The 16,623-nt window shown below is 65.6% G+C and overlaps 1 protein-coding gene across 2 annotated transcripts; it reads right to left on the bottom strand.

Annotated features, from left to right (window-relative positions):
• Positions 1-10,604: 10,604 nt before the first annotated feature.
• Positions 10,605-16,623, bottom strand: LOC135174445 (exendin-3-like). 2 transcript variants are annotated; one of them, XM_064141714.1, is made up of 5 exons: positions 16,591-16,623; positions 15,873-15,984; positions 14,674-14,829; positions 12,375-12,443; positions 10,605-11,006 (listed from the first exon to the last, which is right to left on the bottom strand). In XM_064141714.1, the coding sequence occupies exons 2-5, from the start codon at positions 15,977-15,979 to the stop codon at positions 10,997-10,999; spliced, it is 342 nt and encodes a 113-aa protein (XP_063997784.1). In that variant the 5' UTR covers positions 15,980-15,984; positions 16,591-16,623; the 3' UTR covers positions 10,605-10,996. The 2 variants fall into 2 exon arrangements, with proteins under 2 accessions (XP_063997784.1, XP_063997785.1); XM_064141715.1 differs by lacking the exon at positions 16,591-16,623 and having other exon boundaries at positions 12,375-12,440; positions 15,873-16,359.

Below are 16,623 nucleotides of genomic sequence, written 5' to 3' on the forward strand. Positions count from 1 at the left end.
GCGAGATCCTCACTGACCCCCCCCGAACCCTGTGCCCAGCCCACCTGGCACCATGCTGCTGGCAGTCCTCAGGAGCCAGGGGCTGCCCTTCCATGGAGGCATCCTTGTGGGCTTCATCGCCACCTTCCTCTTCCTCTTCCTCTTCCTCTTCCTCCTCCACGGTGTCCCAGTGCCCCAGCCTGTGCCCCCTGCCAGCCAGGACCCCCCCCGGGGCCGTTCCGGTCGCCTGTGCACTGCGGTGTGCCGGCAGCAAACTGTACAGGTGAGTGGTACCACAGGGGGGGGCACCAAGCCCCTGGGTGGGCACCAGGGGTGGTCTTGAGGCCTCTGGTGGAACTGGGGCAGGGGGCAGGGAGGGGTTCAGCCACTCTGCTGCTCCCTGTTGGGGTGGGGGGCTCAGGGTCACCCCTTGACACGGACCGCGGGGCGTGCTGGTGTAGGGCCAAGGGAGCTGTACCCACTACGGCCAGCAGAGCTGTGCCCCCCGTGCCCAGCCTGTGCCCATCCTCTGTGCCCCAGCAGCCGGCGAGGACAGCAGCGTGGCACAGGCTCTGTTCCGGCGGGTGCGCATCCTGCGCTGGGTGATGGCAGCAGCCTGCGGAGCTGTCCCCAGCAGCGCTGCGCTGAGCGGACCTGGCCCGAGCGGAGCAGTGCCCAAGAGACCTGTCCCCAGCAGCTCTGTCCCAGCCAGAGCTGTCCGCAGCAGAGCTGTGTCCCCCACGCCCAGCGTGTCCCCATCCCACAGCGAGTCCCCACCCCTCAGCGAGTCCCCATCCCGCAGCGTGTCCCCATCCCTCAGCGTGTGCCCATCCCGCAGCGTGTCCCCATCCCGCAGCGTGTCCCCATCCCACAGCGAGTCCCCATCCCTCAGCGTGTGCCCATCCCTCAGCGTGTCCCCATCCCGCAGCGTGTCCCCATCCCGCAGCGTGTCCCCATCCCACAGCGAGTCCCCATCCCTCAGCGTGTCCCCATCCCGCAGCGTGTCCCCATCCCTCAGCGAGTCCCCATCCCTCAGCGTGTCCCCATCCCGCAGCGTGTCCCCATCCCTCGGCGTGTGCCCATCCCGCAGCGTGTCCCCATCCCACAGCGTGTCCCCATCCCTCGGCGTGTGCCCATCCCGCAGCGTGTCCCCATCCCGCAGCGTGTCCCCATCCCTCAGCGTGTCCCCATCCCACAGCGAGTCCCCACCCCTCAGCGTGTCCCCACCCCGCGGCGTGTGCTCATCCCACAGAGGGTCCTCATCCCTCAGCGTGTCCCCATCCCACAGCGTGTCCCCATCCCGCAGCGAGTCCCCATCCCTCGGCGTGTCCCCATCCCGCAGCCTGTCCCCATCCCGCAGCGGATCCTCGTCCCACAGCGAGTCCCCATCCCACAGCCTGTCCCACTCCCACAGCCTGTCCCCCTCCCGTGTGCCCCAGCAGCCGGCGAGGACAGCAGCGCGGCGCAGGCTCTGTTCCGTCGGGTGCGCATCCTGTGCTGGGTGATGACTGCCCCCAGCAGCCTGCAGAGCAGAGCTCGCCACGTCAAGGCCACCTGGGCTCGGCACTGCAACGTTGCCCTCTTCATGAGCTCGCAGCCCGAGCGCAGCCTGCCCGCCGTGGGGCTGCCCGTCGGGGAGGGTCGGCAGCAGCTCTACCGCAAGACCATCGGCGCCCACGGCTTGTATGGCAACACTGTGCTGGGTTAGGAACTGGCTGGAGGGAAGAGCCCAGAGAGTGGTGGTGAATGGTGCCACATCCAGCTGGCAGCTGGCACTAGTGGTGTCCCTCAGGGATCTGTGCTGAGCCCCATCCTCTTTAACAGCTTCATAGATGATCTGGATGAGGGCATGGAGTCAGTCATCAGCAAGTGTGCAGTGGCACCAAGCTGGGGGCAGATGTGGCTGGGTTGGAGGGCAGAAGGGCTCTGCAGCAGGACCTTGACCACCTGCACAGATGGGCAGAGTCCAAGGGGATGGAGTTCAATAGCTCCAAGTGCAGGGTGCTGCACTTTGGCCACAGCAACCCCATGCAGAGATACAGGCTGGGGTCAGAGTGGCTGAGAGCAGCCAGACAGAGAGGGATCTGGGGGTGCTGATTGATACCCACCTGAACATGAGCCAGCAGTGTGCCCAGGTGGCCAAGAGAGCCAGTGGCATCCTGGCCTGCATCAGCAATGGTGTGGCCAGCAGGAGCAGGGAGGTCATTCTGCCCCTGTACTCTGCACTGGTTAGACCTCACCTTGAGTGCTGTGTTCAGTTCTGGGCCCCCCAGTTTAGGAGGGACATTGAGATGCTTGAGCGTGTCCAGAGAAGGGCAACGAGGCTGGGGAGAGGCCTTGAGCACAGCCCCACGAGGAGAGGCTGAGGGAGCTGGGATTGGTTAGCCTGGAGAAGAGGAGGCTCAGGGCAGACCTTATTGCTGTCTACAACTACCTGAGGGGAGGTTGTGGCCAGGAGGAGGTTGTGGCCAGGAGGAGGTTGTGGCCAGGAGGAGGTTGCTCTCTTCTCTCAGGTGGCCAGCACCAGAACGAGAGGACACAGCCTCAGGCTGTGCCAGGGGAGATTTAGGCTGGAGGTGAGGAGAAAGTTCTTCCCTGAGAGAGTCATTGGACACTGGAATGGGCTGCCCGGGGAGGTGGTGGAGTCGCCGTCCCTGGAGCTGTTCAAGGCAGGACTGGACGTGGCACTTGGTGCCATGGTCTGGCCTTGAGCTCTGTGCTAAAGGGTTGGACTTGGTGATTTGTGAGGTCTCTTCCAACCCTGATGATACTGTGATGCTGTGATACTGTGATACTGTGATGCTGTGATGCTGTGATGCTGTGATGCTGTGATGCTGTGATACTGTGATGCTGTGATGCTGTGATACTGTGATGCTGTGATGCTGTGATGCTGTGGTGCTGTGGTGCTGTGATGCTGTGGTGCTGTGGTGCTGTGATGCTGTGATGCTGTGATGCTGTGGTGCTGTGGTGCTGTGATGCTGTGATGCTGTGATGCTGTGATACTGTGATGCTGTGATGCTGTGATACTGTGATGCTGTGATGCTGTGATACTGTGATGCTGTGATGCTGTGATGCTGTGATACTGTGATGCTGTGGTGCTGTGATGCTGTGATGCTGTGATGCTGTGATACTGTGATGCTGTGGTGCTGTGATGCTGTGATGCTGTGGTGCTGTGATGCTGTGATGCTGTGGTGCTGTGATGCTGTGATGCTGTGATGCTGTGATGCTGTGGTGCTGTGATGCTGTGATGCTGTGATGCTGTGATGCTGTGGTGCTGTGATGCTGTGATGCTGTGATGCTGTGGTGCTGTGATGCTGTGGTGCTGTGATGCTGTGATACTGTGATACTGTGATGCTGTGATGCTGTGGTGCTGTGATGCTGTGGTGCTGTGATGCTGTGATACTGTGATACTGTGATGCTGTGATGCTGTGGTGCTGTGATGCTGTGGTGCTGTGATGCTGTGGTGCTGTGGTGCTGTGATACTGTGATGCTGTGATGCTGTGATGCTGTGGTGCTGTGGTGCTGTGGTGCTGTGATGCTGTGGTGCTGTGATGCTGTGGTGCTGTGATACTGTGATGCTGTGATGCTGTGATACTGTGATGCTGTGGTGCTGTGATGCTGTGATGCTGTGGTGCTGTGGTGCTGTGATACTGTGATGCTGTGATGCTGTGGTGCTGTGGTGCTGTGGTGCTGTGATGCTGTGATGCTGTGATGCTGTGGTGCTGTGGTGCTGTGATACTGTGATGCTGTGATGCTGTGATACTGTGATGCTGTGGTGCTGTGATGCTGTGATGCTGTGATGCTGTGGTGCTGTGATGCTGTGATGCTGTGATGCTGTGGTGCTGTGGTGCTGTGGTGCTGTGATGCTGTGGTGCTGTGATGCTGTGGTGCTGTGATACTGTGATGCTGTGATGCTGTGGTGCTGTGATGCTGTGATGCTGTGATGCTGTGATGCTGTGGTGCTGTGATGCTGTGATGCTGTGATGCTGTGATGCTGTGGTGCTGTGATGCTGTGATGCTGTGATGCTGTGGTGCTGTGATGCTGTGGTGCTGTGATGCTGTGATACTGTGATACTGTGATGCTGTGATGCTGTGATGCTGTGATGCTGTGGTGCTGTGGTGCTGTGGTGCTGTGATGCTGTGGTGCTGTGATGCTGTGATGCTGTGGTGCTGTGATGCTGTGATGCTGTGATGCTGTGGTGCTGTGATGCTGTGGTGCTGTGATGCTGTGATACTGTGATGCTGTGATGCTGTGGTGCTGTGATGCTGTGATGCTGTGATGCTGTGGTGCTGTGATGCTGTGATGCTGTGATGCTGTGATGCTGTGGTGCTGTGGTGCTGTGGTGCTGTGATGCTGTGGTGCTGTGATGCTGTGGTGCTGTGATACTGTGATGCTGTGATGCTGTGGTGCTGTGATGCTGTGATGCTGTGATGCTGTGATGCTGTGGTGCTGTGATGCTGTGATGCTGTGATGCTGTGATGCTGTGGTGCTGTGATGCTGTGATGCTGTGATGCTGTGGTGCTGTGATGCTGTGGTGCTGTGATGCTGTGATACTGTGATACTGTGATGCTGTGATGCTGTGATGCTGTGATGCTGTGGTGCTGTGGTGCTGTGGTGCTGTGATGCTGTGGTGCTGTGATGCTGTGGTGCTGTGGTGCTGTGGTGCTGTGATAAGAGTCCTGCAGCCGCCTGTGTGCAGTGCGCAGCTGCGGAGCGGAGCTGCCTGCGCCCGGCGCTGCTCCTGGCTCGCCGAAATGAAGCTCCTTAGACTTAGCTCTAAGCTTTTGGGGGCTCAGTTTTAACAGGCTCGGTCCCCCAGTGCCCCGCGCTGCTCCGGTCCCGCTCCCCGGCCTTGGTTGCCATGGCCACGGGGCGCGCCCTGCCCGCAGCATCTTCCGCTGGCTCGGCCGCGGCGGCTTCCGTGACACTCGGCCCCGCCGGCGCCGGCCCCCGCGCCCCGTGTCCTGCTCCCCGTGTCCTGCTCCCCGTGTCCTGCGTGTTTCCCCCACGGCACGGGGCCGGCCCGGCTCGGTCCCGACGCCTGCTCTCCCGCTCTCCCCGCGGGACTCCTGCTGCCCGCACCCCTCCGGGAGCCGCCGAGACCCCCCCCCCGCCCCCCGCACGGCCCGGGGCTGTGTCCCGCCGCCTCCGGACCCCGCACCCCGGCACGACCTAGTGGGTCGCGGGGCTGAGCCCTGAGCGGCCCCCGCGGTCCCCGTACCCCCCTCGGGCCTTTCCCGGCCGCTACCCTCCCCCCCCCCCGCCGTGACCCAGGCTGGGGTGGGGCTGAAAGAGCGAAGGGAAGCGGAGGCGTGGACCGGGCGGGGGGGGGGGGGACAGTCCGGGGGTGCTCATCCCGGCTGGTTCTCAGCTCCGTGGGTGCTCATCTTCGTGGGTGCCCAGCCCCGTGGGTGCTCATCCCGGTAAGTGCTCACCCCCGTGGGTGCCCAGCCCTGTGGGTGTTCATCTCCGTGGGTGCCCATCCTGGTAGGTTCACACCCCAGTAGGTTCTCACCCCCGTGGGAGCCCAGCCCCGTGGGTGCCCCGTGGGTGCCCAGCTGATGAGACACAGGCAGGAACTTGGGGTCCTCTGATTGCCCCCCAGAGTGCCCCCCCAGCTCTGTCCTGGCATCAGATCCTGCCCACCAGTGCCACCCGTGGCACACTGGGACTGGTGAGTGGATCTGCAAGTGGGAGGCTGTGGGGCAGGGTAAGGCTGGCACTGAAGAGTGGGGCATGGGGGGCACAGGGTGGCAGGACAGCAGGGGGCACTAAGAAAGGGGCAGGGAGGGGTTGGCAGCACAGGGGGCACAAGGTAAGGGACAGGCTGGCACTGGGGAGTGGGGCATGGAGGTGGCACAGGGTGGCAGGGCAACAGGGGGCACTAAGAAAGGGGCAGGGAGGGGTTGGCAGCACAGGGGGCACTGGGTAAAGGGACAGGGTGGCACTAGGGAGTGGGGCACAGGGTGGCAGGACACTGGGAGAGAGGAACCAGAGGGCACCGGGGGATGGGCAACATAGGGGGCACAGGGTGAGGGGGCACTGCTGTACCCTGCAGGTGGTGGCTGCCAGGCTGTGGTGTGCCCAGGTGCCCCGAGCAGGCTGAGGATGCTGGCAGGACGCTGGGCAGGGGCACGGCGGCGCCGCTGGCACCAGGCTGAGCCAACTGTGCAGCTCTGTGCCCTCTACGACTATGCCTACTGTGCCCAGGACGGGCGGCAGGTGGCCATGGTGGCAGGGGAGCACTTCCTGCTGCTCCGCAAAGCCACCCAGGACTGGTGGCAGGTGAGGCGTGCCAGGGAGCCCCCCTGGGCACGGCCCTTCTTCGTGCCCGCTGCCTACGTGGCCGAGCTGAAGGCTGGCAGAGGGAGCACAGTGCCCAGCGGGCAGCCTGCGGGCGCTGGTGAGTGGGGCAGGGTGGCACGGGGGGAAGGAGGGCACTGGGGAGGGGCAGGAGCAGAGGGGCAGGGGAAAGGGGGAAAGGGGTGAGGGGGGCAGGGTGGCACGGGGCAGAGTGGCATAGGGCATTGGAGTATTGGTGAGAGGGGCAGGGGGGCACGGGGTAGAGTGGCATAGGGCATTGGAGTATTGGTGAGAGGGGCAGGGGGGCACGGGGCAGAGTGGCATAGGGCATTGGAGTATTGGCAAGAGGGGCAGGGGGGCACGGGGTAGAGTGGCATGGGGCAGGAGCCAGTTGGTCGGCGGGGGCATGGGTCAGGGTGGCATGGGGCAGGGTGGCATAAGGCGTGGGAGTATTGGTGAGAGGGGCAGGGGGGCATGGGGCAGGAGGGCACTGGTGAGAGGGGCAGGGGGGCATGGGGCAGGAGGGCACTGGTGAGTGGGCCAGGGTGGCATGGGGCAGGAGGGCACTGGTGAGGGGCAAAGGGGCAGGAGAAAGCAGGAAACAGGTGAGAGGGGCAGGGTGGCATGGGGCAGGGTGGCATGGGGTAGGGTGGCATGGGGTAGGAGGGCATCAGTGAGCAGGGCAGGGGACAGGGGCAGTGCTGAGTGGGGCAGGGTGGCACAAGGCTGTGGGACTGGGGGGCACAGGGTGGCAGGACACTAGGAGAGAGGACCCAGGGGGCAGTGGGGGGTTGGCAGCATAGGGGGCACAGGTGAGGGGGCACTGGGGGGCATGGGGCTGGGGGGGGGCACCCCAGTGAGAGGCTGAGGGCATGAAGGGGGCACTTAGGGGGCACAAGGAGGGCACTGCGAGGCCATGAGGGATGCTGAGGGCAAAGGGTTGGGAGGTGCAAAGGGCAGAGCCGGGGGGGGGCACCGGGAGGGCACTGGGGGTGGGGCCCAGGGGTGGGGATCTTTGCTCCCCCTCCCCCACCTCACTCACTGCTCGGTGCCCACTCTGTGCCCCCTCTGTGCCCCCCAGCCCTGCCCACTCCGTCCCAGTCCCTGAAGCCCCTCCGTGGCCCCCCCCCGGCAGAGCCCAGCCTGACCCAGACCCCCCCCGCGGCTCTCTGCTCCAGCTCACTGCCAGGGGGAGCCCTGCCCATGCCCACCCCCCCTGCAGTGCCCCCGCGGTGCCAGGCCCAGCAGGAACTGGCCCAGGGCACTGCGGTGAGTGCTGGGGGGGGGGGGGGGGGGGGGGGGCAAGGGGACACCCTCCTGACCCCAGCCCTGTGCCCTCTGTGCCCCCAGCCCTGTGCCCCCCCAGCCAAGCACCCTCCTGACCCCAGCCCTGTGCCCTCTGTGCCCCCAGCCCTGTGCCCCCCCAGCCAAGCACCCTCCTGACCCCAGCCCTGTGCCCTCTGTGCCCCTAGCCCTGTGCCCCCCCAGCCAAGCACCCTCCTGACCCCAGCCTGCACCTTGCAGCCCCCCGACCTGTGCCCCCCAACCCTGCACCCCTCAACCAAGCACCCTCCACCTGTGCACCCCCATCCCTGCACCCCCAATCCTGCACCCCCAAACCCTCCCAGCACTACACCCCCAAGCCCCCACCCCCTCCAGCCCCCCCATCTCGCACCCCCCCACCCCAAACCCACCCAGCCCTGCCCCCCCAACCCCAGACCCTCAAACTCCTCCAACCCTGCAGCCCCCAGCCCTGCACCCCCAAACCCCCAACCCCCTCCAGCCCCCCCTCATCTTGCACCCTCCAACCCTGCACCCCCAAACCCTGACCCCCAAACCCCCCAACCTGGCACCTCCATCTCACCCCCCCCACCCTGCTGCACTCCCAGCCCTGCACCCCCAAACCCCAACCCCTCCAAGTACCCCACCCCAACCTTGCACGCCCCTACTCCCCCAGCCCTGCCCCCCAACTTATCACCCCTGCCCCCCCAGCCCCCCAGTCTCATATCCTGTAGCCCCAACCCCCCCAGCCCCCACAGTCTCACACCCTGCCCCCCCAACTTATCCCCTCTGCCCCCCCAGCCCCCCCAGTCTCACACCCTGCCCCCCTACCCACCCCAGCTCCCCAGTCTCATATCCTGTAGCCCCAACCCCCCCAGCCCCCCCAGTCTCACACCCTGCCCCCAACTTATCCCCTCTGCCCCCCCAGCCCCCCCAATCTCACACCCTGCCCCCCTACCCACCCCAGACCCCCAGTCTCATACCCTGCACCCCAACTTATCACCCCCAGCTCACCCCCTGTACCCCCAACCTCATACCCTGCACCCCCAACTTATCACCCCTGCCCCCCAGCCCCCCAATCTCACACCCTGCACCCCCACAGCTTCTCACCCCTAACCTCTCTCCCCCTCCCCCCCCACAGTCACCACTTCCTGGGCCCCGTGGGGCAGCAGAGGAAGTGTGGGGGTGGGGGGAGGGGGCAGGGGGGGGCCCTGAGCTGCCCAAACCGGGGCTGGGGTAAGGGGGGGCTGGGGGGGGGGGAGGGGTTTGAGTTGGGGGAGCCCTTGGGGGGCACTGGTGGGGGGGGAGGGGAGTGGTGAATGGTGGTGCCAAGGGGGCATTGGTGGGGCTGGGGGACACTGCTTGGGGGGGGCAGGGGGCAAGGGGGGCACTGGTGGGGCTGGGGGGCACTGCTTGGGGGGGGCAAAGGGGCACTGGTGGGGCTGGGGGGCACTGCTTGGGGGGGCAGGGGGCAAGGGGGCACTGGTGGGGCTGGGGGGCACTGCTTGGGGGGGCAGAGGGCAAGGAGGGCACTGGTGGGGCTGGGGGGCACTGCTTGGGGGGGCAGGGGGCAAGGGGGGCACTGGTGGGGCTGGGGGGCACTGCTTGGGGGGGCAGGGGGCAAGGGGGGCACTGGTGGGGCTGGGGGGCACTGTTTGGGGGGGGCAGGGGGCAAGGGGGGCACTGGTGGGGCTGGGGGGCACTGTTTGGGGGGGGGGCAAAGGACAAAGAGGCACTGGGGAGGGCCTGAAAGGGCAGAGCACAAGGGGGGCACTGGGGGGGAGCATTGTCCATGTGCCTCCCTCATTCAGTTTAGGATCTGCCCCCCCTCCTCCAGGTGCCCCCCGAGGTGCCCCCCGAGGTGCCCCCCAAGATGCCCCCTAAGGTGCCCCCTGCTGTGGTTTACTGCAACCTGGAGGAGCTGCGGCGGGCAGGGGGCCAGGCTGAGCCCCCCCCGGCCCCCACGGGGCCCCCCCTGCAGGTGGTGGGGGGCTGGGAGCGGCACCAGGACCCCCCCTCTGGGCGCTGCTTCTTCTACCACCCCCCCACGGGCACCACCTCCTGGAAACCCCCCCGGAGGCACCGGCAGCTGCCAGGGGGCACCGAGACCACCCCCCAGGCTGGGGGGCACCTGCAGGGGTGAGGGCAGGAGAAGGGCCTGGGGCAGCAGGAGGGGGTCTGGGGCTGTGGGCAGCAGGAGCAGGGCAGGGATTGTGCCCCTGCAGTGGGCAGTGGGGAGGGCAGAGGTGGGGGCAGGGTTGGGCAGCTGAGTGGCAGGAGGGCAGTGAGGAGCTGCAGCAGAGGCAGAGAAGGGAGTGGAGGTGGGGAAGGGTCTGGAGGAGAGGCTGGGGAGGAGCAGGTGAGGGAGCTGGGGGGGGTGAGGCTGGAGGAGAGGAGGCTGAGGGCAGAGCTTGTGGGGCTGTGGCAGGGCCTGAGAGGAGGCTGGAGCCAGGGGGGGGTTGGGCTGTGCTGCCAAGGGCCAAGAGGAGATGGCCTCAAGGTGCCCCAGGGCAGGTGGAGCTTGGCCCTGAGCAACAATTCCTGCCCTGGGAGGGTTCTGCAGGCCTGGCCCAGGCTGCCCAGGGAGCTGCTGGGGCAGTGCCCATGCCTGGAGGTGCCCCAGAGCCCTGTGCCCATGGCACTGTGCCCATGGTGGGGTTGGGTTGGTGCTGGTCAGGTTGGTGGCAGTGAGGAGGGGGCAGGGGGCAATGTTTCCAGGCTGCCCCAGGGGAGGCTCAGGCTGGGGCTCAGGAGATGTTTCTGCCCTGGAAGGGCTCCCAGAGCTTGGCCCAGGCTGCTCAGGGCACTGCTGGAGACTCCAGCCCCGGGGGGGTGCCAACAGCCTGTGGAGCTGGTGCCCAGGGCCAGGGTTTGGGATTGGCTCAGGGTTGGACTGGATGAGCTTGGAGCTCTGTGCCAAGCTCCCAGAGCAGGGCAGTGAGGCTGGGGAAGGGCCTGGAGCAGGGGGCAGAGCTCTGCACCTCCCCTGGCACCTCTGGGGGGTGCTTGGAAGGGGCTGGAGATGGCAGGAGGCAGCTCCTGGGCTTGGCAGAGGCTTTATTGTGGGGGAGGGACGAGCTGGGGCCCAGGGGAGAGGGTACAGAGAAGGTGGAGAGAGCCCAGGGTGGTCCTGGGGAGGTGGTGATGGAGCAGGCTCAGAGTGGTCCTCAGGAGGTGATGGAGCAGGCTTAGAGTGGTCCTGGGGAGGTGGTGATGGAGCAGGCTCAGAGTGGTCCTGGGGAGGTGATGGAGCAGGCTCAGAGTGGTCCTCAGGAGGTGATGGAGCAGTCTCAGGGTGGTCCTCAGGAGGTGATGGAGCAGGCCCAGGGTGATCCTCAGGAGGTGATGGAGCAGCAGCAGCAGCTGTGCTGGCAGCTGTGGGGCTGCTGGGGGCTGCTGTGCCCTCCCCAGCCTGGAGCCTTCTGTGCCCCTTCAGCTGTACCTTCAAAGACACAACCCAGAGACCTTCGTGGGCTGGAGGAGCCTCCCCTGGGAGCCCTGCAGGAGCTGTGGGACACAGCTGGGGGCAGGAGCAACATCTGGAGGAGCTTTGAGGTCCCTTCTGAGCCCAACCCCTGCCAACAGTGTGCCCACTGCTGGTGCCAGCCTGCTGCTGGGCTGAGGGAGGACAAAGAGCTTCAGGGCAGCAGGAGTGGTGGAAGGAGCTGGAGGCCAGGGGGGATGGGACCTGGAGCAGCCTGGAGCTGGAACTGGAGGAGCTTCAGAGTCCCTCCTGAGCCAGCCCAGTCTGGGAGATGCACCCCCAAAATCCTTCACCTCCCTTCTTGTGCTGCAAATAAACCCCAGGAGATGCTGCCAGGGGGTGCCCAGGGGGGAAAAGAGGGCACCAGAAATCAGGCTGAGGGCACCCATGGGGTGAGGGCACCAAGGGCAGGAGCCTGCCCTGGGGACACAACAAGCCCAGGAGGGCTCCAGGCTGGGGTCAGAGGGGATGGGAACTGCCCCAGGGGAGGAAGGAGCTGGGGAGGGGTTGGTGGCAGCAGCTGGAGCTGAGCCAGGGGGTGCCCAGGTGGGCAAGGAGGGCAGCAGCAGCCTGGGCTGGCTCAGCAGTGGTGTGGGCAGCAGGAGCAGGGCAGGGATTGTGCCCCTGCAGTGGGCAGTGGGGAGGGCAGAGGTGGGGGCAGGGTTGGGCAGCTGAGTGGCAGGAGGGCAGTGAGGAGCTGCAGCAGAGGCAGAGAAGGGAGTGGAGGTGGGGAAGGGTCTGGAGGAGAGGCTGGGGAGGAGCAGCTGAGGGAGCTGGGGGGGGTGAGGCTGGAGGAGAGGAGGCTGAGGGCAGAGCTTGTGGGGCTGTGGCAGGGCCTGAGAGGAGGCTGGAGCCAGGGGGGGGTTGGGCTGTGCTGCCAAGGGCCAAGAGGAGATGGCCTCAAGGTGCCCCAGGGCAGGTGGAGCTTGGCCCTGAGGAGCAATTCCTGCCCTGGGAGGGTTCTGCAGGCCTGGCCCAGGCTGCCCAGGGAGCTGCTGGGGCAGTGCCCATGGCTGGGGGGCTCCAGAGCCCTGTGCCCATGGCACTGTGCCCGTGGGTTGGTGCCCAGGGTGGGGCTGGGTCGGTGCTGGATGATCTTGGGAGGTGCTGGTGGAGTCCCCACCCCTGGGGGGGGTCCAAGCCCTGCAGCTGTGGTGCTGAGGGCAGGGCTCAGCCTTGGCAGAGTTGGAGCCTGCTTGGTCTGGCTGCCCTCAGAGGTCTTCTCCTGCCCAACTCATTCCATGGCTCCAGGGGGCCAGAGGCAGCTCCAGGAGCCCCCAGAGCTGCTGAGCTCTGTCCCCAGGGCTGCTCCTGGGGGGCACTTACAGGGGTGGGAGTGCAGCTGGGGGGAGGTCTCTGCTGGGCTTCTCCTTCAGGTACCTCTTGCTGGAGCTGCTGAAGAGAAGAACCCCCCCAGGAGGCTGAGGTCAGCCACTGGGGCTGGGGGCTCGAGGAGTGGGGGGTGGGGGTCAGCTCCTCAGCCTGGTCCCCATTTCAGGGTGGCAAAGGAGCCTGGAGGTGACCAAGCCATGAGTGAGCCTCAGCTGTGTGCCTGGGCAGGGCATGGAGCAGGTGCCCTGAGGAGGGCCATGGGGGGTGGAGGTGATTGGAAGCTTGGGCAGGGCCAGGTCCTGTGCCAGGCCAGCCTGGGGGCTTGGCACAGTGATGTGACCACAGCAGTGGGCAGGGGGAGGGCAAGAGGAAGGAGATTGTGCCCATGGCACCCTGGGCAGCAACATGGACCTGAGGAGTAGGCACTGGCACCAGTTTGAACAGTGGGCAGGGGGAGGAGGCTGTGCCCATGGCACCCTGGGCAGCAGCATGGACCTGAGGGGTGGGCACTGTGTGGAGAAGGACCTGGCTGGGTGGTGGCACTCAGCAGTAGCCAAGAGCTCAGTGCCCAAATGCAGATCAGTGCCCAGTGGAGTGCCAGGGGTGAGCACTGGCACCAGTTTGAGCAGAGGGCAGGGGAAGGAGAATGTGCCCATGGCACCCTGGCAGCAGCATGGACCTGAGGGGTGGGCACTGGCTGGAGAAGGACCTGGCTGGGTGGTGGCACTCAGAGAGCTGTGGCCAAGAGCTCAGTGCCCAAATGCAGATCGGTGCCCAGTGGAGTGCCAGGGGTGGGCACTGGCACCAGAGATGCTTGAGCCCCATGCTGGTGCCCTGAGCAGTGGGGTGAGGCCTCCTGAGCAGCTCTGCAGGTGGCACCAAGCTGTGTGCTGGGGGTGAGATGCTGGAGGGAAGGGAGCCAGGCAGAGGGAGCTGGGGGGGGGGCTGCAGAGGTGGCCCCAAAGCAACCTCCTGAAGCTGAGCAGGGCCCAGGGCAAGGCTCCTGCAATGGCAGCACAGAGCCAGGCTGGGGGAGGAGGGGGCTGGGGGCAGGCTGCAGCAGGAGGGCTTGGGGGGGGCAGTGGGGGGCAAAGTGCCCAGGAGCCAGCACTGGTCGCTGGCAGCCCAAAGCCCTCCCTGTGCTGGGCTGCAGCAGGAGCAGGGAGAGCAGCAGCACAGGGAGGGGATTCTGCCCCCAGCTCTGCCCTGCTCAGCCCCCACCTGCAGCACTGCCTCCAGCTCTGGGCCCCCCCAGCAGCACAAGGACCTGGAGCTGGTGCTGCAGAGGCTCCAGAGGAGGCCAGCAGGAGCAGCAGAGGCTGCAGAAGCTCCCCTGTGGGGCCAGGCTGGCAGAGTTGGGGCTGCTGAGGCTGCAGAGCAGAAGGCTGCAGGCAGAGCTTGGAGCAGGCTGGCAGGAGCTGAAGGGCTGCAGGAGAGCTGGGGAGGGAGTGGGGAGAAGGGCTGGGGGGGGGCAGGAGAGGGCCAATGGCTTGGAGCTGGGAGAGGGGAGAGGGAGAGAGGAGAGGAAGAAGTTGCTGGGAGTGAGGCTGGGCAGAGGCTGGCACAGGCTGCCCAGGGAGGCTGTGGCTGCCCCTCCCTGGCACCATCCCAGCCCAGGCTGTTTGGGGAGCTCTGAGCAACCTTCTCTGCTTGGGGCTTGCTCCTGCTGGCTCCAGGGGGACCTTTTGCTGCCCCTCCCAAGCCCTCTGTGCTGCTTGGGCTCTACTCAGGCCATGCCTGGGGCAGCTTCCAGCTGCTGCTGTGCTGGAGGCTGGGGGGGGGAAGGTTTGGGGGGGTTGGGGCTGGGGGGGTCAGAACTTTTGGGTGCATTTGGGGCTGAGGCCAAGAGAAAGGAGGGAAGTGCTGGGAGCTGCTGCTGGCTCTGCTGCTGCTGCTTGTGCCCAGGGCCAGGAGCTGGGGGCAGGGCTGGTGAGGGAGTGAGGCTGGGCAGAGGCTGGCACAGGCTGCCCAGGGAGGCTGTGGCTGCCCCTCCCTGGGGGTGTCCCAGGCCAGGCTGGATTGAAGAGCTCCAGGAGAGCTGGGGAGGGACTTGGGACAGGGGCTTGGAGGGGCAGGAGAGGGACAATGGCTTGGAGAGGGTAGAGTGGAGAGGAGGAAGAAGCTGTTGGGAGTGAGGCTGGGCAGAGGCTGGCACAGGCTGCCCAGGGAGGCTGTGCTGGAGGCTCCATCCCTGCAGCCCCCCAAGCTCCTCTCGCCGTGGCCCGGAGCCAGCTGCCCTGGCGGGCAGTGGTGCCCATGCCCCTTGGCAGCTCTGCCTCTGGGCTGCCCTCACCTGTCCCTGCTGCTGCTGCTGAGGAGCCACCGCACGAAGTCCTTTGCCCTCAGCCGGTCCAGGTAGTGGCTGAAGTCGCTGCTGAAGGTCCCCTCCGAGTGCCGTTTGATGCCGGAGGCGAAGCTGTGACTGCTTTGGGCTCCCAACGCCTGTGCCCTGCCCAGGAGGCGCAGCTGGCACACGGGGGGCACCCAGCGGCACGGCCCCGGCCCCTGGCACCTGCCCGCGGCTCTGGGGCAGCCTCCGCAGGAGACCTCAGCGGGCAGGGAGAGGCTGAAGGCAGCAGCCCAGCCCCGGGGGGGGTCGCTGCTGGCAGCAAAGGCTTTGGGGTTCGTGGGAGGAGATCTCTGGGCACTGCCTGCCCTGCAGGGCAGGGAGCTGATGTGGGGGTTCAGGGACCCCCTCCAGCTCCGGGGCAGAGCTGAATTTGGGGTTCAGGGACCAGCTCCAGGGCAGAGATGAATTTGGGGTTCAGGGACCCCTTCCAGCTCCAGGGCAGGGAGCAGATGTTGGGGTTCAGGGACTCCTTCCAGCTCCAGGGCAGAGCTGATGTTGGGGTTCAGGGATCCCCTCCAGCTGCAGGGCAGGGAGCAGATGTTGGGGTTCAGGGATCCCTCCAGCTGCAGGGCAGGGAGCAGATGTTGGGGTTCAGGGATCCCTCCAGCTGCAGGGCAGGGAGCAGATGTTGGGGTTCAGGGATCCCTCCAGCTGCAGGGCAGGGAGCAGATGTTGGGGTTCAGGGATCCCCTCCAGCTGCAGGGCAGGGAGCAGATGTTGGGGTTCAGGGATCCCCTCCAGCTGCAGGGCAGGGAGCAGATGTTGGGGTTCAGGGATCCCCTCCAGCTGCAGGGCAGGGAGCAGATGTTGGGGTTCAGGGATCCCCTCCAGCTCCAGGGCAGGGAGCAGATGTTGGGGTTCAGGGATCCCCTCCAGCTCCAGGGCAGGGAGCAGATGTTGGGGTTCCTGCCAGCAGCTCTCTCCCTGCCCCCTGCCTGCTTCCCCTGGTGTCCCCCAAGGCCTTGGCTGACCTCCTCCAGCTCCTGCAGTGTGACGCCCAGGGGGACACCCACGGAGGACACTGTCCCTGCGTGGGCTGCAGCAGAGCCTGCAGGAGCTGCCAGCAGGGAGGCAGCAGCAGGCAGCCTGCCCCAGGCACCCCCTGGTGCCACCCCCTGGGGCCAATTCCAGCCCCCCCATACCTGTCTGCATCCTCCAAGTCCTGAGGGTCCATCGAGCACCCTGCTGGGGCCAGCAGAGCCAAGAGCAGCCCTGAGAGGCAGAGCCAGAGCCAGAGCAGCTTCTCCATCTCTCCTGCACCAAAAGTGGGCTGGGGGCAGCTGGAGGTGAGAGTGGCTGCAGGGGAAGTAAGGGGGAAGGAGGAGGGAGGGAAAAAGAAGGGAGAAGGAGGAGGCAGGGGAAAAGAAGGGAGGAAAAGTGAGGAGAGGAAGGTGAGGAAGGAGTAGAAGGGAGGAAGAGAAGGAGAAGAAGGAAGGAGAAATAGGGGAGAGCAGGTGGAGGAGGGAGAAGGGAGAAGGAGGTGGGAGGGAGGAGGGGGAGGGAGAAAGAGAAGTGAGGAGAAGAGAGAAGTGAGGTGGAGAAGGAGAAGAAGGGAGAAGGAGTGGAGAGGAGAAGGAGTGAGGAAGAGGGAAGAGGAGGAGGATGGGGGAGGAGAAGGAGGGAGAAGGGAGAAGGAGGGAGAAGGGAGAAGGAGAGAGAAGGGAGAAGGGAGGGAGAAGGAGAAGTGAATGAGGAGAAGGGAGGTGGAGAATCAGAATCAACCAGTTTGGAAGAGACCTCCAAGATCATCCAGTCCAACCCATGGAGAAGGAGAAGGGAGGAGGGGAAGGGAGAAGGAAGAAGAAGGGAGGAGAGGAGAGGAGAGGAGAGAAGAAGGCAGAAGAGAGGAGAAGCTTTTACCTTGTGCAGCAAAACCCAGCCCCGAGCTCTCCT

The sequence above is a fragment of the Pogoniulus pusillus genome, unplaced genomic scaffold (assembly GCF_015220805.1).
Source record: "Pogoniulus pusillus isolate bPogPus1 unplaced genomic scaffold, bPogPus1.pri scaffold_64_arrow_ctg1, whole genome shotgun sequence".
Taxonomy (NCBI): Eukaryota; Metazoa; Chordata; class Aves; order Piciformes; family Lybiidae; genus Pogoniulus; species Pogoniulus pusillus.

Coding starts and splice junctions, on each gene's coding strand:
- LOC135174445 (XM_064141714.1), bottom strand. CDS start 15,979: ATGGAGAAGCTGCTCTGGCTCTGGCTCTGCCTCTCAGGGCTGCTCTTG. Junction 14,830..15,872: donor GACTTGGAGGATGCAGACAG/GTATGGGGGGGC, acceptor CCTCCTGGGCAG/GGCACAGGCGTTGGGAGCCC. Junction 12,444..14,673: donor AGCAGCAGCAGCAGGGACAG/GTGAGGGCAGCC, acceptor TCTTCTCTTCAG/CAGCTCCAGCAAGAGGTACC.